General features: G+C 40.0%; 1 protein-coding gene across 1 annotated transcript in view; it reads right to left on the bottom strand.

Moving 5' to 3' along the window:
• Positions 1–9,970, bottom strand: part of LOC120851843 (meiosis 1 associated protein) — a 60,092-nt gene extending 50,122 nt beyond the window's left edge. The window contains exon 1 of the mRNA XM_040224892.1: positions 9,731–9,970. Within this exon, the coding sequence (XP_040080826.1) occupies positions 9,731–9,970 (240 nt within the window). The remainder of the gene's footprint in view (positions 1–9,730) is intronic.
• Positions 9,971–14,959: the final 4,989 nt, after the last annotated feature.

The raw sequence follows: 14,959 nt of genomic DNA, 5'->3' as shown, positions 1-14,959 counted from the left end.
TAAAATAATGTCTCTGCTTTTTATATGCTGTCTAGGTTGGTCCGGAGAAGGCAATGGCAACCCACCCCAGTATTCTTGCCCGGAGGAGCCTGGTAGGCTGTAGTCCAGGGGGTCGTGACAAGTCAGACATGACTGAACGACTTCACTTTCACGCATTGGAGAAGGAAATGGCAACCCACTCCAGTGTTCTTGCCTGGAGAATCCCAGGGACGGGGGAGCCTGGTGGGCTGCTGTCTTTGGGGTCACACAGAGTCGGACAGGACTGAAGCGACTTAGCAGCAGCAGCAGCAGCAGGAATATATTCAATGTCTTTCATTAAGTAAGATCTGGTTTTTGAGTTGTCATAGACAGACACTATGGGAATAGCCACCCATTCCTAGTTTTTTAAGTTTTTTTTTTTTAATGATTGGATATTGCATTTTATTAAATACCATTTTTTAGTACTTATGGAAAAAACACTATCATATTTTTCTTAGATATATTAACATAGGAAGCTATATTAATAGATTTCAATATTGCACCATCTCTGTATTCCTGTACATGATTTTTTAAATATAAGTTGGATTCTACTATTAATACTTTAGTTGGGATTTTGGGTGAGATGGATTTGTAGTTTTTCTTTCTTTGCAATATTTGTTGCATTTTAAGATCAATATTATGTTATTTTCATAAAAAGAATCTGGAAGGATATTATTTCTTTCTGCAGTATAAAATAGTTTAAAAAATGTAAAGATCTGTCCTTTAAAAGTTTGGTATTATTCCCCTGTAAAACTATTTGGTTGCAGTACTTTATTTTGGGGGAGGGTAGTTCTTTGATAAATTTCCCATTCCTTTTATGGAAAATGGTGAGTTTCTATCTCTTCTGAATTCACTTTTGGTATTTATATTTTCATGGAGAATTATGTATTTCACACAAGTATATTTATGGTTAGTTTCTCTTTACCTTATTTTGTGTATACATGCCTTTCCCACTGCTCTTTTCCTAAAACTAAGTTAACTAATAATGGTTGATCTTTATTTCCTATTTTTCCCCCAAAGAACAAATTTAGATTTATTCATTTGTTCTACCACTTTCTATTTTCATATTCATTACTCTTTGCCTTTATTTTTTCTTTCTTTCAGTTTTCCTTAAGCTTGTTTTTTCTTTTCTTCTTGAGTTGCTTGCTTCATTTCAGTTTTTCTTGTTTACTAATAAAATTAAAAACAATAAACATACAGTTTAAAGATGATTTTTCCTCTTAGCATTGCCTTTTTTGTATCATATATGTTCTGGTATGTAGTGTTTCATTATTATTATTTTATAGATACACTACAATTTTTGCCTGAATTTCCTCTTTGACTCAAAAGCTATTAAGCAGCATAAAAACATCCAGGTGGTAGAGACTTTTTGTTCTCTGTGTCTGTTACTTATTTCCAGTTTTACTGCACTGTGTTCAGAGAATGTTGACTGATCTATTTGTAGTTTTTAGAATTCATCTAAGTTTTTGGGTTTATTTGTGGCTTAACATCCTGTCAACTTTTGTGAATATTCCATGAGCACTTCAGGAAGGTGCAGGTTTTTTTATACATATATTTCTTGTAAAAATGTTGATACTATATTATTTGGTAATTGGTATTCAAAACTGTTATATTTTTAATAGACTCCCCCTCCAGCAAGCCCTCTGTATTGAATATATTCTTATGCATCTCTTAATAATTCTCTACTCTTCCCTGCTTTTGTGTCGCTATTATAGTGCCATACTTAGTCTTGTTTAGTGTTTTTTGCTGCAAATTCAATGATGTCTGATATTAAACTCATGGTTTTTTTTTCGTAGGGGTACATTTGCTTAGTATACTTTTGCCCTTTTATTTTCAACTTTTCTGAATCACTTTGTTACAGTCTCTTGAATACAGATTTTTGTTTTGCAATCAAATCTGTGTTTTTTAAATGTTTTAACAGGTAAGTTTAGGACACATTTATTAATGTGACATATAGTTATTTTTAGTAATATTATTTTAAGGTATATACTGTTTTCATAAATTTTGAAAAATCACTATACTGTGTAAATTTGTCTGCTCTATTATGTTTTTCTTGTCATAATTAGAAAGGTTTGTATTTGTTCTAGTGGTTGTCTTTATAATTCCATGTTTATAATTCCTGTAAGTTATTTATTAATATCCATTAATGAGCTATGAAAATCTCCACTATACAATGATAAAATTTGTACATTTCCTTTTCTTACTCTTCCCACCCTCCTCAATTATAGTTTATTGTATTATCTTTGGGCTTCCAAGGTGGCTCAGTTCTGAAGAATCTGTCTCAAATGTAGGAGATGCAGGTTTGATCCCTGCGTCAGAAAGATCCTCTGGAGAAGGAAATGGCAACCCACTCTAGTATTCTTCCCTGGGAAATCCCATGGACAGAGGAGCCTACTGGACTCCTTGGGGTTGCAAAGAGTTGGCCACAACCTAGCGACTAAACAGCAGCAACATATTATCTGTATTGGAGTTTATATTACTTTATATAATACATTCCCATTATTTGCCACTTTTAAATGATTCTATTGAAGATCAGCTAGTAAGGATAAGAAAATAAATGTAATAGCCAAATTACAGCACTACTGATCTTCAAATACCATTTTAGATCTTATATGATTTAAATAACTTCTTTGCTCTCAAAAAAAAAAAAGGTAAAAGAATTGATAAAATCTTCACAGTAATGGAATTCTTTTGAAACTCTGAGAAATTAATCATTTTAGAATTTATTTATATTAAGAGCACAATGGATTATAAAAGGAATTCTAATATTTTAATTATGAATCCTTTGTCAAGATTCCTCACAAAAAGTTCACAATTATTTTATTATACTTATAAGTCAAATATGAGGAGATAAATTGAAGTGTTCAGCTTAGGCAAGACTCCCTACCTGCTCTCTTTCTCCATTTGTATTTTGAGCTAACTCTGCAGATAGAAAATATCAGATACTTAGATAGGTCAGAGAAAATGGATTTAAACAGACTGGACTCTTCTATGCATAAGGTGAACTTCCCAGGTGGCCCAGTGGGAAAGAATCCACCAGTGCAAGAACCGCAGGAGACCTGGGTTCGATTCCTGGTTGGAAACGATTCCTGGAGGAGTAAATGGCAACCCACTCTAGTATTCTTGCGTAGGAAACCCCATGGACAGAAGAGCCCGGCAGGCTACAGCTCATGGGGTCACAAAGGAGGCAGACACGACTGAGCACGAGCATGCACACACGGATACACAATGGCATTGCTTCAGTGACTTTCTTGAGCTTCTGACCATGGTTGAACTAACTGATCTTCTGGAAGGAAATTCTGACTTCCAATCTTTCCTGACTTACTAGTCAGTGGTTTTTAGTCTAGAACTGTCTGTCTTTCCTAATAGAGTGATTAAGGGATCAAGGGATTCACCTAGAGACAAATGTACTGAGTACCAGAGGCATAGAACATAGTCACTAGAAGAAGGAAATAAAAATCCTTTTACCTTTGTTTGGGACATAAGCTCATCTCCCAGAAGCTTCCTATGCTGGATATTTTCTATTTGCCCTTCCAGACCACTCTCAACTTTTCTCTACCCCTGTTGCTTGACAGAAGATAGATGTTACAGCCAAATGTGGTCATGGGACAGACATGCACAAGGAAAATGGCACAGTAGAACATACTTGTCATATGGGTCATATGGCTGTAAACAACACTACCACTTTCACTCTGTCTGCAGTGTGCTTGTACGAAACTCCAGTTTTATGGAGTGAGAATTTTACCTTTTGTTTAGTCATTCACCAGTTAATACACATTTGCAGCTCTGTTGTCTAGTGGGTACAGATTTAAGATTGCTGTCTTCTTGGACGTTCATGGCAGTCCAATGGTTAAGAATCTGCCTGCCAATGCTGGGGACATAGGTTTGATCCCTGGTCCGGGAAGATTCTGCCTGCCGTAACTAAGCCCATATTGAGCCCACATTCTACAGCCTGTGAGCCACAGCTACTGAAGCCTGTGAGCCTTGAGTCTGTGCTCCACAAGAGAAGCCACCACAATGAGAAACCTGTGTGTTGCAACTAGAGAGGAGTCCCCGCTTGCTGCAACTAGAGAAAGTCCATGAGTAGCAATGAAGCCAAAAATAAGTAAGTATTAAAAAAAAAAAGATTTCTGTCTTCTTGTTGGATTAACTCTTTTTTTTCTTTTGGAAATTAAAAAAAATTATAGTTGATATACAGTGTTGTGTTAGATTCAGGTGTATAGCAAAGTGAATCAGATATATAGGTTATTACAAGATATTGAACATAGTTCCCTAACTATACAGTAGTGGGATTGCTGAATCATATGGTAACTATTTTTAGTTTTTTAAAGAACCTCCATACTGTTCTCTATAGTGGCTAAACCAATTTACATTCCTACCAAAGTGTAGGAGGGTTCCTTTTTCTCCACAACCTCTCAGGCATTTATTACTTGTAGATTTTTTTGGTGATGGCCATTCTGACTGGTGTGAGGTGATAGCTCACCATAGTCATTCGTATTTGCATTTCTCTAATAATTAGATTATTGAGCATCTTTTCCTGTGCTTGTTCGTCATCTATATGCCTTCTTTGGAGAAATGTCTATTTAGGTCTTTTGCCCATTTTTCATTTTACTTTTTATATAGAACTGTTTGATATTGAGCTGTTTGTATATTTTGGACATTAAGCCATTGTCAGTCACATAATTTCCAGTAGGTTGTCTTTTCATTTTGTTTATGGTTTCTTAGTTTGATTAGGTCTCATTTATTTGTTTTTGCCCTTATTTCTTTTGCTTTGGGAGACTGACCTAAGAAAACATGGCTGCAATTTACTTCAGAGAAGGTTTTGCCTATGTTCTCTTCTAGGAGTTTTATGTTGCCATGCTTCATATTTTAAGTCTTTAAGCTATTTTGAGTTTATCTTTACATATGGTGTGAAGGAGTGTTCTAACTTCATTGGTTTACACCTGGCTGTCCAGCTTTTCCAAAACCACTTGGTGAAGACTCAGTCTCTGCTCCATTGTATATTCTTGCTTCCTTTGTTAAAGATTAATTGCCTACAGGCGTGTAGGCTTATTTCTGAGCTGTCTATTCTGTTCCATTAATCCATATGTCTGTTTTTGTGCCAGTACCATGCTTTTTTGTCTACACCACGTGGCATGTAGGATCTTCCCATGCCCCCTGCAGTGGGAGCATGGAGTCTTAACCACTGGACCACCAGGAAGCCCCCATGCTGTTTTGATTCTTGTAGTTTTGTAATATTTTCTGAAGTCTTGGGTGGGGGGATGGTTATGCCTCCAGTTTTGTTCTTTATCCTCAGGATTGATTTGACAATCCTAGGCCTTTGGATTCCCTATAAATTTTAGGATTATTTATTCTAGTTCTGTGACTCTTTATCATTGTGTGTGTGTGTGTGTGTGTGTGTGCTCAATTGCTCAGTCATGTCTGACTTGTTCAACCGCATGGACTGTAGCCCACCAGGATCGTCTATCCATGGAATCTTCCAGGCCACTGGAAACAGGGAATGCCACTTTCTACTCCAGGGGATCTTCCCAGCCTAGTAATCAAATCCACATCTCTAGCATCTCCTGCGTTGGCAGGTGGATTCTTTACCACTAGTGCCACCTAGGAAGCCACATTTTATTAGGTTCTGATTGTTACCATGGGATATCTTTCCCCATCCTTTTACTTTCAACCTACTTTTATCGTGTTTGAAGTTGGTTTCTTGTAGATAGAATACAGTTGGATTATCCCTCCATTTCCACCAATCTCTTTATTTATTGCCACGTTGAGTGGCTTGGGGGATCCTAGTTCCCTGAGCAGGGATCAAACTTGACCTCTTAGCAGTGGAAGCACAGAGTCTTAACCCCACTGGAGCGTCAGGGAATTCTCTCTTTCAATTGGTTAATTAAAACTGTTTATATTTAATATAATTATTGGTATGTCAGCCTATCAGGTGTTTTGGGTTTTTTTTTTTGCTTTCTGTTTCTTCCCTCAGGTTTTCATTTCTCTGTTTTCTTTTACCTTTGGATTACTTGACTATTTTCTTAAAATTCCATTTTGATTTATCTATAGTGTTTCTGAGTGTGTCTCTTTACACAGATTTTTTTAAGTGGTTGTTTTAAGTGTTACATTATTCATACATACATCTTTATCACAGTATACTGTTGTCAATATTTTATCATTTTGAATGAAGCATAAGAACTTAATTTTCTTAAGTCCTTTTATCCTCCCATTTATAATGTAATTATCCTAAGTAGTTCCTCTATATACACTAACAACCATATCAGTGTTATAATTTTTCTTTCAATTGTCAAATATAATTTAGAAGATTCTGTAGAAAATCTATTATATTTATCTATATTTTAATTCTTTCTATTTTTTCTTCCTTCTGGATATTCCAAGAGCCTGTATAATTTCCTTTTTGTTTCAAGAACTCCCTTTAGTCATTCTGATAAGGTAGGTCTGTTGGTGACAAACTCTCTTGGCTTTCCTTCATCTGAGAATATCTTGATTTCGGAATCATTCCTTAAGGATATTTTTACTGGATAGAGTTCTATGTTAGCAGTTCTTTTCTTTCAGCATTTGAAAAATGTGACACTTCCTCTGGCCTTCATGGTTTCTAATGAAAAAAATCTATTACTTGAATTGTTTCTCCCTTATAGGTAAGGTGTCAGTGTCCTGCTCTTAAGAATTTTTCCTTGTCTTTGTTGCAAGGATTTTAATTATGATGTGTCTTAGAATGGATTTCTGTAGCCTCTTGAATCTTTAGATTTATAACTCTTGCCAAATTTGGGAAATTTCTAGTGATTATTTCTTTAAATATTTTTCTAGTCCCACCCTCCTCTTTCTCTTTCTCCTTGGACTGTGATAATATATTAGCTTTTTGTTATAGTCTCACAGATCCCTGAGGCTTTGTAAATTTTTTTGTCTCTTTTCTCTCTGTTACTCAGATTGGGTAATTTCTATTCTATTTTCAAGTTCCTTTGACTTCTTCATTTTGCTGTTGAGCCTGTTTATAGTAGATTTTTTGGTTTTTAAAATTGAGTATTGCATTTTTCAGTTCTAAAATTTCTATCTGGTTTTTCTTTATATTTCTATTTCTTTGGTGAGACTTTATATTTTTCCATTTAAGCATGTTCATAACTGCTTGTTGGAACATTTTTATGATGGCTGCTTTGAAATCCTTTTCAGATAATTCTAACATCTGTGTTATCTCAATGTTTGTTGTCTCATTTAAGTTTGGATTTTCCTGTTTGTTGATAATCATGGGAGTTTTTTTTAAAAATTGTATTCTGGAAATTTGGGGTATTATGCTGTAAGAATGACTCCTGTTTAAATCTTCTGTTTTAGTGGGACTTTTTTGTTACTGTACCAGTGAAGGAAGTGTTTTCCACATCATTATTGCCAGGTTGGGGTGTGACTCTATTTGGTCTCTAATTATATCCCAGAAGGGAGAGTGTCCTGTTATCTCTGGGTGGGGGTGGAAGTTCAGGTTCCACATATGCCCCCCAATGACACTCTGGGAATAGAGAAGCTTCATTACCATTATGCATTTCACTAGGAAGAAAGTCCTGTAACTTCTGGCTTCCCACTAGGCTTTCACTGATACCACTCTGCCTTGGAGGCAAAAGGATGCCTCATTGCCACTCCCCATATGGCCTCCACTCTGCCGCCTCCAATACCACCTCAATGGGGAGGGGGTGAAATAGTTACCCTGTTAAAGCTGAATGGGTTGAGGGGAGTCCAGGCTACCATATGGCTTCATGGACACTATGTGGAAGGAGGTCTTATTCACACTAGGTAGGAATCAAAGTCCTGGCTTTCCATTGGTTCTTTTCTGACTATCCCAACAGCAAGGCTGTCTTAGGAAGGAAGGGAATTTACTAGAATCTCTGAAGTCTTTTGGGTGGGTGGGGGAGGCAAGAATACTGGAGTGGGTTGCCATTCCCTTCTCCAGGAGATCTTCCTGCTGGATCATGGAAAAAGGAAGAGAGTTCCAGAAAAACATCTATTTCTGCTTTATTGACTATGCCAAAGCCTTTGACTGTGTGGATCACAATAAACTGTGGAAAATTCTGAAAGAGATGGGAATACCAGACCATCTGACCTGCCTCTTGAGAAATGTGTATGCAGGTCAGGAAGCAACAGTTAGAACTGGACATGGAACAATAGACTGGTTTCAAATAGGAAAAGGAGTACGTCAAGGCTGTATACTGTCACCCTGCTTATTTAACTTACATGCAGAGTACATCATGAGAAACGCTGGGCTGGAAGAAGCACAAGCTAGAATCAAGATTGCTGGGAGAAATATCAATAACCTCAGATATGCAGATGACACCACCCTTATGGCGGAAAGTGAAGAGGAGCTAAAAAGCCTCTTGATGAAAGTGAAAGAGGAGAGTGAAAAAGTTGGCTTAAAGCTCAACATTCAGAAAACGAAGATCATGACATCTGGTCCCATCACTTCATGGGAAATAGATGGGGAAATAGTGTCAGACTTTATTTTTTTGGGCTCCAAAATCACTGCAGATGGTGATTGCAGCCATGAAATTAAAAGACGCTTACTCCTTGGAAGGAAAGTTATGACCAACATAGATAGCATATTCAAAAGCAGAGACATTACTTTGCCAACAAAGGTCTGTCCAGTCAAGGCTATGGTTTTTCCAGTGGTCATGTATGGATGTGAGAGTTGGACTATAAAGAAAGCTGAGCACCAAAGAATTGATGCTTTTGAACTGTGGTGTTGGAGAAGACTCTTGAGAGTCCCTTGGACTGCAAGGAGATCCAACTAGTCCATCCTAAAGGAAATCAGTCCTGGGTGTTCTTTGGAAGGACTGATGCTAAAGCTGAAACTCCAATACTTTGGCCACCTCATGTGAAGAGCTGACTCATTGGAAAAGACTCTGATGCTGGGAGGGATTGCGGGCAGGAGGAGAAGGGGATGACAGAGGATGAGATGGCTGCATGGCATCACCGACTTGATGGACATGAGTTTGGGTGAACTCCAGGAGTTGGTGATGGACAGGGAGGCCTGGCGTGCTGCGATTCATGGGATCGCAAAGAGTTGGACACGACTGAGCGACTGAACTGAACTGAACTGAAGTCTTTCCCATCCCTGAGACTCTGAACTTTGTAAAGGGGAGGAAGTAAAAAATTGGGTTTGTTTGAGGAGGAAAAGAGTTTTCTATGTGTGAGGGAACTTGATAAAAAGCATTGCCCTTAGCCCATCCTTTGCCTTCTGAAACTAGGGGGAGTTTCACCTGAGTCCTATGTAAAAAATATTTTCATGTTTCTGCACAGATGGGGCTTTCTGAGCAAAAAACTAGAACCTGGGTCAAAGACAAGTTTTAGAAATTAAAGGGTGGTAGAGTAACCAGAGACTTCTGAAGACATTTAGGGATTTATTTCCTTGTGCTTACATTTCCAAGGGGGATGAGAGAGGTCACTGCTTACATTCCAAAGGACTGTAAATGCCAAGATTTCTCTCTCTCAGGAGTGGAGGTGGGGGGCAAGACATTGCTTTTTACACTCTCATATTAATAATTTTGGGGTTCTTTTCGTTCAGTACAAATCCCCTGTGTGTAGGATGATATGAGGCTCTCATTGTGATGCCTGTGAGTTATGGGTATGGGGAACGGGCACAGTTACTGCTTTAAGTAATAATAACTGATCTCTGTTCCAGAACCCTCACCTCTGCTTTCAGGATAAAATGAACAAGTATAGATATACTCACCACAAAAGGGAGGATGCACTCGTGCTGATTTTGTACAATGTATAAGCTGAAGAGAGGGATGCGGCTGGGGCCCATCAAGCTGCAGGCTAGAGAGAAAAAGTTCTGCAGAGCCTCACAGAGGTTGGAGCAGACGTTAGCCCAGGATGGTAGAGCAATATGCACAATGAGAAGCCTTGGAGGTTGCTGGTACATCTGTGTGGGATTAGAGGGCCTTTTACTAGCTATTTGCCCATGATACATGGCAGCCAGACCAGAGGTGGGACTGTAGCCACCACTGAGATATTCTCTACACCTGTAAGGAAGAAAAGAGAAGTCACTGGTTTTCATAAAACTGAAGGTTGAAACAATGAACACAGATCTAGCAGACTAAGCTCAGAAAGAAGTCAAACTAGGTGATGACTCAGGTTTCTCTGCTGCTGCTGCTAAGTCGATTCAGTCGTGTCCTACTCTGTGAGACCCCAGAGACGGCAGCCCACCAGGCTCCACCGTCCCTGGGATTCTCCAGGCAAGAACACTGGAGTGGGTTGCCATTTCCTTCTCCAATGCATGAAAGTGAAAAGTGAAAGTGAAGTCACTTAGTTGTGTCCAACCCTCAGCGACCCCATGGACTGCAGCCCACCAGGCTCCTCTGTCCATGGGATTTTCCAGGCAAGAGTACTGGAGTGGGCTGCCGTTGCCTTCTCAAGTTTCTCTAGGCTATCCTAATCTTAACAGCTGCCAAGGTATCTAGATGTTTGCCTGTAATGTAAGGCTGAGGATGATTAGCAATGTTGAATGGAACTAATCAAAAAAGTCAAACTACAGTCTCAAGCTATCTGCCCTCATGAACTTTGTTTCTTTACTGGCATTGTACTGTAGTATAATTTGTCTCCCTGACTGCCTCTCCCACTGTATTGTGAGCTTCCCAAGGATAGAGAAATTACCAATTCTGTATATCAGAGCTTGTTTATTTTGTACATAGTAATTCTTAAAAATGAAAACTATAACTACATTTTCACCCTCCAAGACTCACTCAAAACCCTTTATGATTTGATCTTCAGTCTTACTGGAGGCTATTCTTTACCTCAAGTTTTTCACTGAAATAAAATCAAGTATACCATCAACTTCAGTGCATTTGCTCATGCTGTTTTCTCTACCTGCAACAGCCCTGCCTTTTTTCTTTACTGGCTACTTACACTTATCCCCAGGGCTCAGATTTGGAAAGGAGAACAAATTAAAACTTGGAACAAACATCAGCAATGAGAAGGGAACATCATTACAAATACTCAAACATGGAAAAGGTTACAAAAGGATATAATGAACAACTTTATACCAGTAAGTTTAATAAAATAGACAAATTTCTAGGAAACCATATTTAACAAACACTAAATCAAAAAGAAATTAAAAAAACATAAATAGCTTATAACCAGTGAAAAAATGTAATTGGTAGGCAAATATGTTCCCGTGAAGTAAACTACAGGACCACATAATTCCACTGATGAATTCCATATTACTCTCAAAGATCAAGAATTTCAAACAGATTCTTGCAGAGCACAGGAGAACACCACTCATTTTAGTAGGTTGGCATAACTTTTGATACACAAAACAGATCATTTTTTATAAGAAAAAAAATTATAGGACAATCTCATCCATGAACTTAGATGTAAGAATCCTACGCAAATTGAAAAAATCAATATATAATAGGAATAACACATCATAACCAAGCTGGGTTTATCTCAAGAACATAAGGTTGACATAACATTAGAAAAAGTCACTGTAATTCATCACGTTGAAAGATTAAATATTATATGATCATCTCAATAGGTGCAGGAAAACAACATTCATACATGATAAAGAATCAGCCTCAGGAAACAAGTAGACAATAAGAATAATCTGATAAAATGTTATACAGTTCTTAATGTTGATCCTGAAAGTTTTCCAAGACAAGGAGGCTGCTATCATCACTTCAACACAGTAGTGAAGGTAGCAATAAGGCAAGACAAATAAAAAAATTGGCACATTAAAAAAAAAAGGGACTGCAATGGAAGAAATAAAACTGTCACTGTTTGCCAAGATGATATGATTGATTGTTCATACAGAAAATCTAAAAGAATATACAGATTTTATAATTTCATAATTTCCCCCAAAGCGCTCATCTTTTATTAAATTTTATTCTTAGAGATGGGCTTCCCAGGTGGCTTAGTGGTAGAGAATCCACCTGTCAAGAAAATCGACCCTGAATATTCATTGGAAGGACTGATGCCGAAACTGAAGCTCCAATACTTCGGCCACCTCATGTGAGGAGCTGACTCATTGAAAAAGACCCTGATGCTGAGGAAGATTGTGGGCAGGAGGAGACGGGGTTTATAGAAGATGAGATGGTTGGATGGCATCACCGACTTAATGGATTTGAGTCTGAGCAGAGCCTGCTGTGCTGCAGTCCATGCGGTTAGAATTGGACTAACTTAGCGACTGAACAACAAAGGAAGGAGTGTGGGTTTAATCCCTGGGTTGAAAAGATCCCTTGTAGAAGGAAATGGCAACCCACTCAATATTCTTGCCTGGGAAATCCCATGGACAGAGGAGACAGGTGGGATACAGTCCACGGGGGTTGCATGAGTCAGACGCGCTCCTTTGTGTGCTAGATCAAGTGTGCTAGATTCTTGTTGTGTCCAACTCTTTGCAACCCCATGGGCTGCAGCATGCCAGGCTTCCCTGTCCTCCACTATCTCCCAGAGTTTGCTCAAACTCATGTCCATTAAGTCCATCATGCCATCCAACCATCTCATCCTGGGTCACCCCCTTCTCCTCCTGCCCTCAATCTTTCCCAGCATCAGGGTCTTTTCCAATGAGTCTGCTCTTCACATCAGGTTCTCAATAGTTATCTACTGTATACAACTATCAACAGTGTATATATGTCAATCCCAATCTCCCATTTCATCACCCCATCCCACAGTCATTTTTAGACTGTACAATTCCAATACCGTTCTTTAAATGAAGTAAAAGGCAGCTTTCTTCCTTGTATCATCAAACATGATAAATTAATGCATCTAATGCATTTGGGCATGGTTCTAAGGAGCATCTGACTATTTCCTATCTTATCTTATCTTATCCTATACTCTCCACTTTTGACAAGAATGCCCACTTATTGCTGTTCCTCTGTAAACAGGTTAAATCTGGGCCTTGAACCACCAAAAGCCATCAAGTTACTCCCTTACCAAAAAACCTTTCAATGGCCTCCACATACACTTGGAACAAAATCTGAAATCTCTACCCTGGCTCCGAAATTCTGCAGGCATCTTCCTCCCAACTCTCTGTCTTCATACCAGGAGACACCCCGACAACCCTCCCCCTGCTCCACCCTCCTTGCCCTTGCCAGCAGCCTTCACCTCCCCAAGGCAGTTGGCCCCGGGCTCTGAATCCTGCCCTAGAATATTCTCTTTTGAGTAGTCCCCCCCCTTAACCCGACTCATCTGTTAGGTCTCAAACTTCAGGTCTTTGTAGCTTAGGACCCTGTAATACGCCCCTATAAAAGCGCCTGTAACTTCTATATTGGACACTTTATGTGTTGTGAGTCAACGGTTCTCCCTCCCCCAGGGCTGCATTAAAAATTCCATGATCCTAAATACCTTTGCTTTCCTGAACCCTCATTTAAAAGACAGAGAAGGCAATGGCAACCCACTCCAGTACTCTCGCCTGGAGAATCCCAGGGACGGCGGAGCCTGGTGGGCTGCTGTCTATGGGGTCACACAGAGTCGGACACGACTGAAGCGACTCAGCAGCAGCAACATTTAAAAGAAAAACAAATTAAACATTTTCGTAGGCCCTCAAATTTCATTCCCCCACCCTTGTAAGAAAAACCAAACCAAACCGAACCCCTTTTCTTTGACCCAAAGGTTTCACTGTTTCCTATTGATTTACAAGAAGTTAATATATTTTCCTGCCCCCCTCCCACTCAAAGTGTCTTGGGCTGTCAGCAGGGCACGTCCGCGGCCTGCCGGCCGGGCCGCCTAGCCCCCGGGCGCGGGAGGGTCAGCAGAGGAGGAGGCTGGGCTGGGCCCGCCCCGTCAGAACCGCGAGCGGCAGGCAGCTTCAGACGCGCGTCTGACCTGGGCCTGGGCGCGGGAGGGTCAGCAGAGGAGGAGGCTGGGCTGGGCCCGCCCTGTCAGAACCGCGAGCGGCAGGCAGCTTCAGACGCGCGTCTGACCTGGGCCTCCGGGCGGCAGGCTTCCCTGGCTGCTGGCCGGGGGTGCCTGCCGACACCCCGTGAGGGCAGGCCCGAGCTCAGCCCAAGCCTTTCCTGCGAAGCGCTGCCCGCAAGCCGGCTCCCAGCTTTTGGTCCTCTATCCTGTTGCCACACCTGCAGAGAACCCCCACTTCGTGAAGGCAAAGACCCGGCTACCGGACCCTTCCGGCCGTCGGCGCGCCCCACCGCCTCTGAGGGCGCCCCCCTCAGGCTGGGCGGCTCACTGCGGACGCCTCCTCAGGGTCCGCTTGAGGCTGCTCTTTGGGATGGCGGTCTTCAAGGCTGCACCCGGGTTAACAGCTCTTCTTTGGCGCTTAGGTAGACTTTCGGATTTGTGTTGAGAATATTATGCCAAACCCGACACTTCCTCAAGCTACTCTTACCCCATGAAACTCCAGCGGTATCCCAGTCTTATTCCTGGGTTCACTCATTGACTTTGTCACTCTTTTTTTCTTCCAACTTTATTGAGATATGTGATTGACATCCGGTACTGCTTTAACTTACATACATCATGAAAGGCTTCCCACAATAAATTTACTGAATATCCATCATCTCATATAGATACACAATTAAAAAATTTAAAAAACACATGTTTTCTTGTGATGAGACCCTAGTACTTACTTATATTATAACTGGGATTTTGTGCTTTTTGATTGCCTTCATCCAACCCAACCTGCCTCTGTCTCTGGTAACCACAAATCTGATCTCTTTACTATGAGTTTTTTTTCTGTGTTTTTGAAGTATAATTGATCTTTAAAATTATGTTAGTTCCTGTTGGACAACATAGTGATTTGGTATTTCTATACATTTCAAACTGAATATCACAATGCATTGTTACTTTGTCACTGTACAAAGATATTACATAGTTACTGACTGTATTTCCACACTGTACATTTCATACCTGTAACTAATTTATTTTGCAACTAGAAGTTTGTACCAGTTACTCCCCCTCACCTATTTCATTCCATACTCCCCTCTCCCCGCCACCCCGACCCCCCACCCTC

This window comes from Oryx dammah, unplaced genomic scaffold, assembly GCF_014754425.2.
Source record: "Oryx dammah isolate SB20612 unplaced genomic scaffold, SCBI_Odam_1.1 HiC_scaffold_25, whole genome shotgun sequence".
NCBI lineage: Eukaryota > Metazoa > Chordata > Mammalia > Artiodactyla > Bovidae > Oryx > Oryx dammah.
This window is presented reverse-complemented; position numbering and strand designations above follow the sequence as displayed.